The following is a 14,621-nucleotide window of genomic DNA, read 5'->3' on the forward strand; positions in this document are numbered from 1 at the left end:
GGAATCAATAATGCTATTGATATCTGTGAAATACTTCTTATTTGTTTCCTTAAAACCAATTGTGTTTTCAGAATCATGTTAAAATATTTACAGCATCTGTCAGAGAAAATAGATGGCTATATCCGTGATTGTCTTCAGGACTACATTAAATCTTACAGCCAGTCTGCAACATGCTTGGCTGTCTAGAAAACAACAGAACTGCAGAAGCTATTCTATTAACATTGGAATGAATAAGTGTGCCTGATTCTGAATTAGTTTAATTCTCTTTGGAAATGGATTAGGCTCATTTGGAATAAAGCACTCTTATTCTGGAATGAGAGCATCCACACATGGAATTAATCAAGAACAGTTAATTTACTTTATATTTTCACCCTACTTTAATCTGGATTAATTTTGATGTGTAGACAAGTCCTAGGAATGTCCTTTCTAGTATAGTAAACAAAAAAAGGAAAATTATAAACAAACTGTAGGAATGTCTTCCATAACAAGTGATTATCTGAGCAACTGGAATAACACAAAGGGTGCATTCTCAATCAAGAGCAAGTAAGACGTTTTAAGGTTTCGAGAAATGAGGGAGTAGATGCTGTGTTGATTGGTAATGGACTCAAGACCTTTAATCACTTGATTACTATTTTGAACCTAGCTCAAATCACTAGTGATTGAGAGCTGTTTTCATCTGACAGGTTGGTGGCTTCAATCCAGTTCCTAGTGGATGGGCCTCATAACATTGGACAGTAATAGGCCTGCCTCTTTGTTGGAAGTATTAGAAGAGAGCAAGTGAGAGAGAGAGAGGAGTGGATGGGCATAAAAAATCAACTACTCTCTCATCTCCCAAAGGAACTCCTTCCAGGGTACAGTTAATACACATTTGCAAAAAGCAGTGCAGGGAATCTTGCATTATCACTGACTGCATGAGCTGTATCCTTTCTGTGGCTAAATGGAAAGGGAAAGTTTAATCAGCACTAGAGGTTTCATCCCAGAATATCCCTGGCAGGCGTTGTCACTCAGAGATGTACTGCTGAGTCATAATTCCAAAGGGTAATCATTTACTTCTGGCAAGTTAGTAGGGAGAATAGAGCAAGATTCCACTTATTCCCTGCCACTCCCTTTTCACCTTCTCTGGATAAGGAGTAAAGGGTATGCATCCCTGTTTACTTCTGCACCTCTAGACCCAAAGTACTGGTAATCCACATTGGTGGCTAACCAGGCTCTTATTCCCTGGTGTGGAGTCCAGCTCAGAATCTAGCACCAAATACATACTCCTCTTTAAAAACAAATGTGCCAGAAAGATATTTTGGATTAACAGCATGGAAAAAGGATCTAGGTGGGAAGAGTATGGTATATACAAAAAGCCTTTTGTAAAACAAATCTACCCCAGTGTTATTTTGGGGGTGGGGATTTGGGAGAGGGAATATCTGTTATCTGGTGAAGGTGTAAAAACAAAGACCAAGAACAAAACAATTGAGTCTACTGAAAACATACAGTGGAAGAATATTTGCGTTGGGATGGGATGAATGAAAGCAGCAGTTTATTCTTGTCTTACATACATGGCACAACATACAGAGCTGGCACAAAAAACTTACAAAACCTCATACACCATGCTTCCTCCCAAACAACTTCTATCAAGTTACAACAGCATAAGAAATCAGTTATTTAGTTACAACAGATCTTCAAACATGGATAACCTCCCATTCAGATTTTTTTCGTAAGCTACTTAGACAAACATTATTTTACATGTTTAATACAGTACAGTATCCTTAACAGAGTTCAAGATATTCACATTGAGTATTGAATACTTTATAAAATGGAAAAATTTCTCATTTCAGGGCAGGACCACTTCTACTCCTGCCATGTCTGGTTTACGAATGGGTCACAAGTCATTTTTACTCAACTTTCCAAGCTAATCATTGCTTTAAATTAAAAACAAAAATCCTATTTACAATTTTTCCAGTGTAATAAAAAGTCTTTGCTTCCCACCTCCCTATCTTCCCTCCCCCGCAACAGCTGTCATTTATCTGGTAGAAATATTAACCCGTCGGCTGCTATCGAAACTTTAAAACACCCTCCTGACAACATCACGTTGGATGGAAAAATGAAAGATGGCCACGCCCCATGCCTGATTTAAAAAAAAAGTTTTTTTTTATTTTATTTTACTGAATGAAAGGCTTTGTATCCACTAGGAACGTATGCTAAAGCTCATCATTTGATCACATTAACAGAGATGATGCGCTACCTGTGAGCCAGATTGTAATAACTATACCCTGGTTTTAATTGTACCTTATATTACATAACACCCCATTGACTTCAGTGGAATTACTTGTGTAACATTCTTTCTTGACATTAATAAGGATATTGCAGTCTGGCTCTATAATGCGACTATCTTTGGGCTAGATTCTATCACCCTTAATTATACTGAGTAATGACTCACTCCATAAACAGTCCCATTGATGGGACTATTCATGATTCAGATACTACTATATGGTCCTGATCCAAAGTCAATGGGATCTTTTCTTTTGACTTAATTGGGCTTTGGCTCACGCCCTGTTTTCATAAGGTTAGCAAACTTTAGCCCTGAAGTAGATAATCAATGTCTTAAAAAAAAAAATCTATTCTTTTGTACAAACAATATGCAATTTTTTTACACTAAGTGTTGTCATAAAAAGCATATATAAGTTGTTTTGAAAATGCATTTTTATAGAACTTTATAAACACTGTGATATCAAACACGTTCTCAAAGCTGGATAAAGTACTGACACACACCCTGAAAGTACCTACATAGAATTCTTTCAGTAGTATTTCTTTCTTTCTTACATATTTAACATTCCAGCCTCTTCCACTTGTCATTTTATGGTCAAATTATGGTCCCAGTGAAGCCAGCAACAAAACTCCAATAGGCTTCAAGGATTTGGCCTTCACTGAGAGTCTAATACAATACCAATTGTTAAAATGTTTTCATCATTGGCCCCATTCTGCCACCCTTCTTCACACTGAGTAATACCTTAATTCACAAGCAGTCTCATTCATCAGTGGGATTACTTCTGAAGGAAGGAGGTACTCAGTCTGAGCAAGGGTATCAGAAACTGACCCTGCATTTTTTTAATCCGCCTTATTTCCACCACTAACAATTCTTTAAAAAATATTATTCTTTACAAAGCTTGTCATTCAAAAGGAACATAGGACAAATATTTGCAGACAACACTGTATAAGAAATCAGTGTACCTAGTGTAAACATAAATAAGATTAACAGGACTCAAATGTTTTATTTATATACTTGTTTACTTTGTGTTACACTTATTTCCCCAATCTGGCATTGTGATCATAGTTTAAATCACTTGATACATACACGTTGCATACTACAGTGAAATCATGTTACTTCCCTCCCCCTCCCCATTTTTTAATACAATCAGCCATGGACACATGAAAATGATTGAAATGAAGTGCTACTTTAAAATTGTTCACCTAATATGATTTAGCATGTGTTATAATGCTAGTTTGGGCCTCAATCCTGTAAATATCTGTTTCATTTTATACAATGTAAGTAGTCTTATTAATTTCAGTGAGACTAAGCACAGTGCATAAAGTTAAACACACATGTATGTTTTAATGGGATTGGGGCTTTGATTTCTGCCATATAATACAATTTGTGTTTTATTTTTATTTTTTTTATTTTTTATTTTTTTTAGTGAAGCAAATAGAAAAAAAATGGTAGACAAGTTTATTTTAGATATTTTCAACCTTTTTAAAATATAACAAGTGAAAGACCATTCATTGTAATATTCTTCACATTTCATTACCTTGGTCAAAATGTTTTACCTTCATTAGAAATGCTCAGTGTGTGACGTGGAGTGGTGGGGGGGGGGGGCGGGGCGGGGGAGGGGGAATTGCAGGTCATACTTCAAGGACAAATCCTAACCGTATTGTAACATGTGCACTCACCTATATCCGAGCCCTTTTTATAAAACTATTAGTTTTAATTTGTTCGCTACTTTTAAAACATACTTATTTCATCCACTGTCATAATAATGATAATAATAATTTAAAAAAACGTAAACGTAAAAGACTATACAATATTTCACACACATAACAACTATTTGCACCTGATGTGATATGCAAAGCAAGTTGTTGAAAATGTCTTGTATTTGGGTTGATCAAAGTATAAGTACCCTAAACTTATGAAAATTGGTTGAATTTCCATACGAGAAGGTTTCTGATACAATGGTAAACCAAATAAAATACTCTTCCTGCCCCTCACACATTCCCAATTTTTAGACTTAAAAAAAAAGTCTGTCCCTAGATCTAGCAATATATATTAATGAGGTTATCATCTTCTGCATGGAGTAGTAATCTACAGTTTCCAGTGATTTATTCATAACAGATAGACTGCTCTTATTGAAGTTTGCACTGCTTCACAAGTCTATTACTATGTAAACTCCAGCAGAATATGAATATCATATGAAATTATGTCAAGTTTCTATGGATTAGAAAGACCTTTGTTTAATGTGAAAATTTAGTTACCTTCTGTTCTGATAGTTCACTCCAGTTTTAACAAAAAGATGTCTTGTTGTTACAAGCCTGTAATTATGCATCATACAGAAAGAAAATTGCTCCTTGCCTATGGAAATATTTGTTAAGTTCCAACCCATTTCTAGGCTGCTAACCATCACACAGCATATGCCACTTGGCAATTTGTCTCCTAGGATATTCACAAATTTCCTTCCAGTGCTCTCCACTTGTTCCTTCTGCTGAAGCTCCCAGGGTTAACCGGCCAATAATCTCATTCCTGGACCCCCTATCTGAATCCAAAACCAAAAATTCAATGCTGATATCTTCAAGGCCCTCACAAGGAATGTCAAAGACAAACAATTCATTGAATACTGCATTGGGGGTGCATTTCTTCACATGGGTTTTCTTTTTAGAGATTCTCTTCTTAGCATGGTAGAGGTTCACTTTGACATAAGGATCTGCAATAACAAGCAAAAAAACCCCACAAGACTATTGACTGTTGTCCAACAGCAATTCATGGATCATGTGAATGATAAAATATATTCTACCAACATAATTACAACATGATGAGGGGTTGCCACAAACAAATAGATGTTGAGAAAAATGTCCCAATTGTAAAACTTTATCCTAAGTGACAACAGCAAGCTTTGTTGTCCATTTTTCAAAAATTAAACTATGAATCTTGAACAACTGAAGCACAACCAGGACCGGCTCCAGCTTTTCTGCTGCCCAAGTGGCAAAAAAAAAAAAAGACGAGCGGCGGCATTTCGGCGGCAGCTCAATCGCGCCGCTTCTTCAGCGTCAAGTCGTACTTCTGTTCTTCTTTGGCGGCAATTCGGCGGCAGCTCAAAGAGGAAGAGATGGAATGAGGGACCCGCCACTGAATTCCCGCCGAAGACCCAGACGTGCCGCCCCGATACCAGAGGGAGTGCTGCCCCTTTGAATTGGCCGCCCCAAGCACCAGCTTCCTATGCTACTGCCTGGAGCCGGCCCTGAGCACAACTGATAAATATTAGATCTAGGTCTTTATTACAGCATGAAGGAAAAAATTCTATTTGCCTATTGGCAGAAATGTAAAACTCTATATTTATGTTTAATATGAATTAGTTATTCATACTTATTTGTATAGGATAAGCCACATCTTAATGAGAATTGTGCAAGCAAATGCATAGGAGAAAAAAAAACAGAAAAAAAATCTTCTTTAAGGAATGGCTGAATGGACAAAATTTATTCCTAGTGTAACTCCAGTGATTTTAATGGACTTGATTAACTTGCCCCACAAATTTTGATTTGGTTATTTTGAACCAGCAACTCCAAATGTGGAGCTGGATTTGTTGGTATGCTATATATGCCCAGGCTTAAGTAAGTTGATGATTGTCTTGTATCATTGGGAGGGATAGCTCAGTGGTTTTAGCATTGGCCTGCTAAACCCAGGGTTGTGAGTTCAATCCTTGAGAGGGCTGCTTGGGGATCTGGGGCAAAATCAGTACTTGGTCCTGCTAGTGAAGGCAGGGGGCTGTACTTGATGACCTTTCAAGGTCTCTTCCAGTTCTATCTCTATTTATTGAAGTAGCCAATTTAGAAGGTTAAATTTTGTCCATATTTTATTAGTCCTATTAATTGACCCAACGTGGGTTTTTTAAACAGCATTCAAGTTTTGCTTGACTCTTCTTCCATTGAATTCATAGAGAATTCTACCATTGATCAGAACTAAACACAAATCTCATTTAGAATTGCTGGGCCAAAGACATCAAATTGGAATAGCTGGATGATGACGAAGTTACTCGTCCATTTGGCCTGATAGTATATTTTGCAGAAATACAGAAACAAAGATCATATTGCACATATTCAAATGCAGTATGACAGTGACAAAGTATGTTGAAATGAATTTCCACTTTCATACTATACTTTCATAGTTAACCAATACTTTAGGAATAAACCTCAAATAATTAAATAATCAACTGGCCTTTTGAAGCACAAACTCCACCCCAGCATTCTGTATATCAAAATCAATACCCATCAAAGTTCCATATAGTGATCTTGATATCTGGCCAAATAAACATTGCTAGTTAACATCTCCCAACCATAGATACGTCTAAAGTGTCCAGTTTGCTTCTCCCATATCTATCAGACTTTTATACCACTGACCAGGAGGTTTTGTTGAGTGCTGGGGCATCATTTAAGTAGTTTATGGAGTCTCCTGAATGAATCACTTCCTATCTTGCTGAGAAGGTAAAAGTGAGCAGTAAAAGTGAGAGGGGTGCTCTCGTACAGGGAATCACAGAGGTCTATTTTGTCATGACTGGCATCTGATTACCTTGAGACATCTCCTTTCTCCCTGGCCCATGCTGACACAACCGAGATCAGAAGAGGTGCTAAAGGTAGAGATCCCTTTCTGAAGCATCTTCAGCTTTGTAGGATGTGTCAGCCTACTGAGTATACTGCAAGGCCCATCTCTTCTCTTGGACATTCAGGATGAGTTGAGGGTTAAAGAGGATTTTATTTTATGCTCAGAAGAACAGCTCATTGCATTTTATTGTGAAATTAAATTATGTCAGGGTGCCCAGTGTTTGGATATGCCTTTGCTTATGACTCTCTGAAAATAAATTGAATACATATACTATACTGTCTGTCTGTGTCTGTGTGTATCTACCATTGGTTTCAATGGACGTTCCAGAAAAAGAAACAGTTGCATAATAGAGCCATGAAAATGGATTGCAAAACCTGCTTTTCCTTCGTGCATCCCAAGGACACTGCATTGCAATGCACAAATATCATGTTACAAGTGACTTATCTTACATTGCAAATACCATGTAATGAGCCAGCTTGAGGGCTGATGTGACTTCACTGGAGCTATGTTGAATTACGCCAGCTGAGGGTCTGTCTCAGAAATAAACCCTTGTAGATTACTTATTTACAATAAAACTATAATTCTGCAGTATTTCCCAACAAAATATCCTGCTGATGACAGAGAAGTCCGACAGAAGAAAAAGGCAAAATTCAATGACTTCACTGGGAAGAGGATTTCTTCCATATTAACTCCTAGGTCACTTAATGTCTTGGCAAATACTATATAGGAACAAGCTCCTCACATTTGTGACTTGGAATGTAAAATATAACTTGTCTCTGTGAATAAAGCAAGAGTGAATTGCAGATCATACAGCCCATGAATACATGGGTGATAGCACAGATCTTTAATCTGTAAACTCCCAGGCTTAGAATGTTTTTTACAATTCTGCCTATTCCACTGTCATAAATAAAGACATTACCTGATAATCCTGAAACATCAGCTTTGGGTAGGTGCCTGGCTTTCAAAACAACCACGGTTAGAGTGTTTGTTGTAGACTGGTAACAGAGAGAGATCAGTAATTCTCCACGTCCAGATGACTTCTGAGGAAATGAAAAGAGAACCTTTATGAACAAATATCTTGGTCAATATCTTGGCTATGAATTGGAGAGATTAGTACATTTTTTGAAAATGTCATATGAGACCTGATGTTGGAACACATTGGAGTAGCTCTAAAGGAGTTATTTATTATTAATTATTATTACTAGGAGTAGAATTATTAGTATTATTTATTATCATAGTTCTATGCTGCTTTATGTTACCAGACTTGATCCAATGTATTCTGGTTACAAAACTTTGTTAATGGCTTGTTAGTAAACAGATTAGAAAAACAAGGTGAAAGCATATATTGTCATGGAAGAGACCTATTAGTTCACTTGGTCTATAGTAAGAGAAAGATTTAAATTGATTTTTGAAACACCTACATCATAGGTAATAAATCTCAGTGAAAATAAAAGGGTATAAGCAGAGCTAAAATAGAAAAGGTATATCAAACACATGTAATTCACCAAAATCTGCAATGAAATCTTTTGACAAATATAGACTCAAAATTTTATTGAAATGTTGTCCCTAATACTCTCTGGAGGACTATCATTTAAATGGAAGGAAGAAGAAATCAGGGTTCTTCTGTATAATTATTTAATTTGAATTTGCAAGAACAATGGCTTCACTTCAAGTAAAGCAAAGAAAAGAAACAGGGACCTAAAAGGTTGAACCTCTCTGGTATATACAGTATGAATGAGATGATTACAGAGCTGTTGTGCTGAAGCATTAGAACTATAAAACAATGATATTGCTGATAGGAATATTGGCTGGCAGACATTAATTCAATTGGATGTAATGCTTGATCTTTTGAAAGCAATTACATTAACGTCAATACACATGCCAAATCCTCAGGAAGGGCTGGTGGGCACAATTCAGTTGTTATGGTTTTGAAATATCTTTTCATTCTGAACCTGGATAAGAAACACAGGGTGAAATTCTGGCCCCAGTGAAGCCAACAGGAGTTCTGACAGATTTCAATGGGGTCAGGATTTTGCCCATAGTGACTTCCTTTTATTAGTGGAGCTGCAGCCTGTGTTTCAATACTTAAGACACCGGATAATAATACAAAGGTCAAATAATACATTTGAAATCAAACAATGTAGTCAACAATGTAATTTTGTGAGTGGTTTCAAATAAAATATTGGATAAATATTTTTGATCTTTAAGGGCTGGATCCATAGCTCACTGCAGTCAACTGAAAGATTCCCATTGACTTCAGTGAGCTTTGAGTCAAGTTGTAATTGCCCATCTTCAATATAGAATGGGGAAAAAAAGCTGTGCATTCTGTTCTTGCCAGCCTGATTAATTTGGGTCAGAGCCTGCTGACCTGACATAAGTGGTCCCATTGAAGTAAATTGCATAAGAAAATAGGATTTGGTCCATTAGCAATTTCTTATAACAAGCTCACTGCAGTGATCATTGATTGCACTTGTATGCTTGTCTCCCCATAATGTTATCCTGTAAAGCTTCTTAATGGTTGTTCTGATGAACTCTTTCCCTACTTTCTAATATACTAGTAAAATAATAACATAATAATAAATAATAAAAGCACATGACTTTTAAAGATATTTAAAATAGATTACCCTAACATTTCTTTTGATGATCTCCCTGTTCATTAGCATCCTTCCCTCAGACAATTCAATTCCTTCAAGTGGAATAAGGACTTCTCCAATGATGTCATCTCTGGAAAACCTGTCAAAGCTCAAGATCATAAAGTGAAGGATTAAATCTTGGACTTGGCTATAGGGGATCCCATAAAATGTAAAGGTTTCATCGAAAGCTGGATCTAAGGTTTTTCTCAGCACTCTGGTTTTCACTTTGTGCTTCTTCTCAGGTAAGATTGTCATTTTGATGTAGGGATCAGAAGTCATTGACTGTTCATCCATTGCTGGCAATCCACGTGCTTCTTTGATGTTCACCACAAATGCCTTCTTCTCAAAGTTGTACTCTAAAGAGAAAAAGAGAGTCCCTAGCTTGTCTTGTTTCTCTTCGGAAGTCAGTGAAGTGTTGGACTTTAAGCTCTCAGGGGATATTGAATCTTTCTCTCTTTCTACAAAGTGCTTTGGAGTCAAGTTCTCAAGATCTGGAGAGCTCTGGATTTTGGGGGTTGTTTTGGGGAAGTTGCCATTCAAATCTCTCTTTTCCAGGTCGAGGTGGAGAGAATTCTTTGGCATCACTGATTTGCTTTTTGCTTCACTTTTGTCATCCGCTCCAAATTTCTTCTTACTGTTAAGGTTCTCGGGATAAATGTCAACCCCCTTCAGCACATGGACAAATTTGTAGGGAGGGGTCTTGTTGGATTTGGAAGATTTACGCTGGCAGCAGATCCAAGCAAAGAGGGAGACTGTGAAGACAAGGCCAAAAGCACTAAAGATCCCAACCACTGTAGGAATTTCATCTGCAAATCAAATTAATAGTAACAAACATGTAAACAGCAGTGCTTGAGATAATACTGTGATATATTAGAAAATACACTCAAAAGAGATGGCACTAGCAGCAACCTAGGCAGACTGAAATGTTTTTTCATTATACACATTGCAAAGGATCTGTGTATATTTCACGCCACCTGCAGGTATAAATGTGTAGCCACACAGCAAGAGGGACCCTTTATGTAAGTACTTTTCCATATACAGTGTAGCCAATTATTTTAATTTATTGTTCATTTCTAGTTAATAACAGAGTGATTGTGAGGAAAACAGTAGGACAAAATAATATCATTAATAATTATTCTGAAATGGCTCCTTTCCATGTGCAGTTTCTAGGTTCACTTAGAACAACTAACTCAGTATGAACCCACGAGGCAAAAGCATTTTCGGCTCACTCCTGCAGCTTCTGCATTGAGTCTCCAGGATTTTGTTGCTTAAACAGAATCTGAAATATGCATTACTTGTATATGCCATCTATGTTTTATATTGCTCCCCGGACTGCTCTGTATATCGAATGAGGTAAATGTTTTGTGTTCTGATCTCAAAAGGGGTTAGAGGTATCTCATGAAGATGCTGAGTTTAATAGAAGGGGATGGTATTCAACACTTTCTTAGGAGGCACTCACCTTCTTGCAGGAGTGAGTCCTTGAAACAATAATTATATCTATAAAGGCTTTTTCCTGCTACCTGGACATTATGCATGCATGTTCAACTCTAAAAACAAGAAAACCCACTGTGTTGCTATCCTTTAAGTATTGAACCCATCTGACTATTAACCAAAGTCGTGGAGAATTTAAAAGCAATAGAAGGAGGGTTCTTGTTTATTTTACAATATTTCATTAGATCGTATATTGTGACAAAAAAACATTAGAGCTAGATTCCTCTCCCGTGTTCATATGAATCATGCATTTGAAAATTACATTTCAAAGGGGAAAACAGTGCAAGTGCTACAATCTCACTTAGAATGTGGATAAAGTGGTTGCATATAGAATTATATCATTAGTATTTCATAAGTATGCAATGAAGGACCACATGAGCACAACTAACTGGAAATCCAATTTGCCCTATAAGTAACAAATTTTAACATCCCACAATATAACAGTCAGAGCTAAATCCACATCACTGTAAGAGTGAGGGGCTAGTAAAATATTAATGTAATGATGTTTTGTATGAATAAGGGTAATTATGGTCTTTATGTAAGAGTGCTGGTTCTTTAACACATGATTAGCAGACCTTTCTGGTTGAGAAAGAGCACAGGTGTCCTATATGAATGAGTCTGTTATGTATAGTTAAAAGCTAGACACATGGGATTACTTTTCACTTACTGTCATATCTTTATTTTTTTTTATTGGCGTGACTGAAAAAATAGCACTAGAAAGAGATATTAGGAGATAAACTTCCAGCAGCTAAAGGGTTAGGCCTGGCTCTACATTTCTTCCAACAGTTGAGTCATTTTCCCTTCTACCCTTATTCTATATCATTCATTGTAATTAAATGTAAGGACTCAATAAAATGACATATATGATCAATAAGTGAATTCATTGTTTTTAAAGTTAAACATGTGGCACTGAGTTTAGACAATTCCTCAGGGTTCAGAAATGGAAAATGTATGAGATGCAATAGGAGAGAACAAGGTCTATATCATAATTATTAGCACAACTTAAACAGGTTTTAAGTATCAGTTTGCATTTTTGTAGCACTTTTCATTAGATCACATTTAGACAGACTGTTTATAAAAGTGTGAATAATATGACATGCTACATCTACAGCTTCTGGTAGCATTGATAGGACAAAATTGGTACTTAAAATTAATTATCTTAATTGAATCAGTCATCAGGTGCGCAAGATGTCACAAATGTAGTTAGAAACACCCAGGTGATGGGGGTGGGGGCAGGGAGATGAAACGGTAAAGAACATTGCTATACATTTACTTCAATTAGATAACAACCTGTGTTTGTTGCTATTTTCATATGGCAAATCAATTGTCCAGCCATTCAGAAAAGCCAGATTTCTTTCAAATGTTATTTATTAATACTAGAGCAGATTCTGATCTCAGTAACACAGATGTAAATCAGGATTCACTCCATTTAAATCAAGGGAGTGATTTCAAATTTACACTCTTGCTAGAGTAAATATTTTGTAAAGGATAGTTCAGAAACATTTTCTTTTATAAACTCTAAGTAAATGTATAGATACACACACCTATTTATGTGAGTGTTTCTGAAACTCCCTTTCTGTAATAAAGTTAATCCCATATGCAACCAAAAAATGTTGAATTTAAAACTTTTTTATTATTATTATCCTTTTATACTAACATCCACTGCACCAAAATTTATCTCAGTAGTAAGATGTCCATTTAAAATAAGTGGGGATATCACACATTCACTCACCTAGCAACATCAATTAAAAGAACACACATATATATATATATATATATATATATATATATATATATATATCTGTGGATAAGATTTTATATGCCCTCCTCTTTAAGAAGACAGGGGTGAAAGCTATTCCAAGAGCATTTTGAACAAGGATTTGATCTTTGGCATGGAATATACTTGAACAACTTAACTCTGGGGTATGCTATCTTTCCTCGAGGTAGAGGAGATAATCGAGGCATCAGTAATACACAAAAAAGTCCTAATGCTTGCCAGTACCTGGGCTGCAAAAACAAAAAAGAAAATTACACATCTATGAACTTCAAAGACATAAAAAAAAGATTCAAGTGCCCAAAGGATTCCTCTGAAAGAGATATAAGGAAGCTGTGGAGATAGGTTAGACAAGATTTAAAGCATACCCTTAGTTAGCCCTTAGTTAGCTCTCCCAACGCCATGAAATGGAACGTTCATACAAATGCCCAGCCAGCTCTCAGGCTTAAGGATGGAAATTGCCTGGCATTATAAGTTTGGGATGGAACTTGCTTACCAAATTCTTCTCTGCTCGCTGAAATCGGAGCCATTTTTGCTGCGTGCTCTGTCCAAGGTACTGAAAAGCACTTCCTCTCCTTAGCCCAGCTCTTAGCTTGCACAAACCCAACGGAGCCCTATTTTTCCAGCGTGATGAAATCACAAACATGAAAGATCGGGAAGGTTGAGGAGGAGGAGGCTGTGAACGGGGAGGGGAGGGAGCTTTTAGACCTTCCCTCTTCACAGTGATTTGCAACCCTCTCCCTGTTTTGGTTCTTCTGAGTAGCTCGGCTCCGAGACTGAAGACGTGGTTGAAACCCAAATTGACGCAATCCTGACGCTACAGGGCTGAAATCAGCACCTTCCTTCCCCCCCTCCCCACCCCTTCCCCCCCTAGGGATTCAGCACACACTCATCAATTATTTTAACTGCTCTGCTGCAGGAGATTAGCTCACATTCTCAGCCTGACACAGACAGAGATGCTAATTCCTACAGCCAAACATGCCCTTGTATAATCCACAGCCCTGGTATGTTTCATTAAGTATTATTTATTAATTTGATATCCAGGTTGCAATGATGCAGTAGACGATGCAAAGTCTTAGGGTTAAACGACCCAGCTCCAATTTCAGGGATGTGTTTTCACTATATTTGATACCATACACATAATGGATCGGAATCACTAAATGTCCTGTGTCTACTGCCCCTTCCCCCTTGGAAGTGCAAGAACATAGTGTTCTCTTCTCCCTACCTGCCTTCGGGTCTGGGTAAAAGCTGGATCTGCCTGTCAATTTGGAACCTAAAGCTCCCGGATTATACTGTAAAAAAGTCTGATGCTAAAACACCCACAACTCCCCCTGAATCTGCAACAGTGCTGTAAAACCTGGCACTTGAATCCTGCTGGATCCAGCCAAGTTTTGGCTCCCATCCCAAATTCTGCTGCATAAATGGAGACCAAGTGAAGGTACTCCTGTTACAACAACAAAATCCAGAGACAGAGGGATAGTGCTCCAGATCCCTGGATCTCGATCCCGACATTTTTTTATCCCCCACCCAGCAAATGCTGCTGCTTAACGACAGAATAAATGTAGCTGCTTCTAACTCCAGCAAAATCAATCCATCTGAGAGGATGCACCGAGTCTGTCTGCGATGCTGATAATCCCAATTCCACTTCTAAAACAAAGACCATGTTTAGCTGCTTCTGCTGCACTTCAGCAATCCTGCCGGGGGCCCCCAGTCCACCTCTCCACACACACTACAGCTGTTCCACAGAAACTCAAATCCAGGATGGGGACTCTACTGGATCTTACCAAATTTTGGCTCCAAACACATCAATGATACTCTAAAATAGAGGATAGTGGTGCTTCAACTATACACCTATAAAAATCTGGACATA

At 37.4% G+C, this 14,621-nt stretch overlaps 1 protein-coding gene across 2 annotated transcripts; it reads right to left on the reverse strand.

The window, feature by feature from the left end:
- Nucleotides 1-1,506: 1,506 nt before the first annotated feature.
- SYT4 (synaptotagmin 4) lies at nt 1,507-13,990 on the reverse strand. Of its 2 annotated transcripts, none has more exons than XM_005307529.5 (4): nt 13,248-13,990; nt 9,478-10,292; nt 7,773-7,893; nt 1,507-4,961 (listed from the first exon to the last, which is right to left on the reverse strand). In XM_005307529.5, the coding sequence occupies exons 1-4, from the start codon at nt 13,279-13,281 to the stop codon at nt 4,654-4,656; spliced, it is 1,278 nt and encodes a 425-aa protein (XP_005307586.1). In that variant the 5' UTR covers nt 13,282-13,990; the 3' UTR covers nt 1,507-4,653. The 2 variants fall into 2 exon arrangements, with proteins under 2 accessions (XP_005307586.1, XP_065454763.1); XM_065598691.1 differs by having other exon boundaries at nt 9,478-10,238; nt 13,248-13,529.
- Between the last annotated feature and the right edge of the window lie 631 nt (nt 13,991-14,621).

This window comes from Chrysemys picta, chromosome 6, assembly GCF_011386835.1.
Source record: "Chrysemys picta bellii isolate R12L10 chromosome 6, ASM1138683v2, whole genome shotgun sequence".
NCBI classification, from domain to species: Eukaryota; Metazoa; Chordata; order Testudines; family Emydidae; genus Chrysemys; species Chrysemys picta.

Coding starts and splice junctions, on each gene's coding strand:
- SYT4 (XM_005307529.5), bottom strand. CDS start 13,281: ATGGCTCCGATTTCAGCGAGCAGAGAAGAATTTG. Junction 10,293..13,247: donor AGCGAGCAGAGAAGAATTTG/GTAAGCAAGTTC, acceptor TTTGATTTGCAG/ATGAAATTCCTACAGTGGTT. Junction 7,894..9,477: donor TCATCAAAAGAAATGTTAGG/GTAATCTATTTT, acceptor TCATTTCCTCAG/AAGTCATCTGGACGTGGAGA.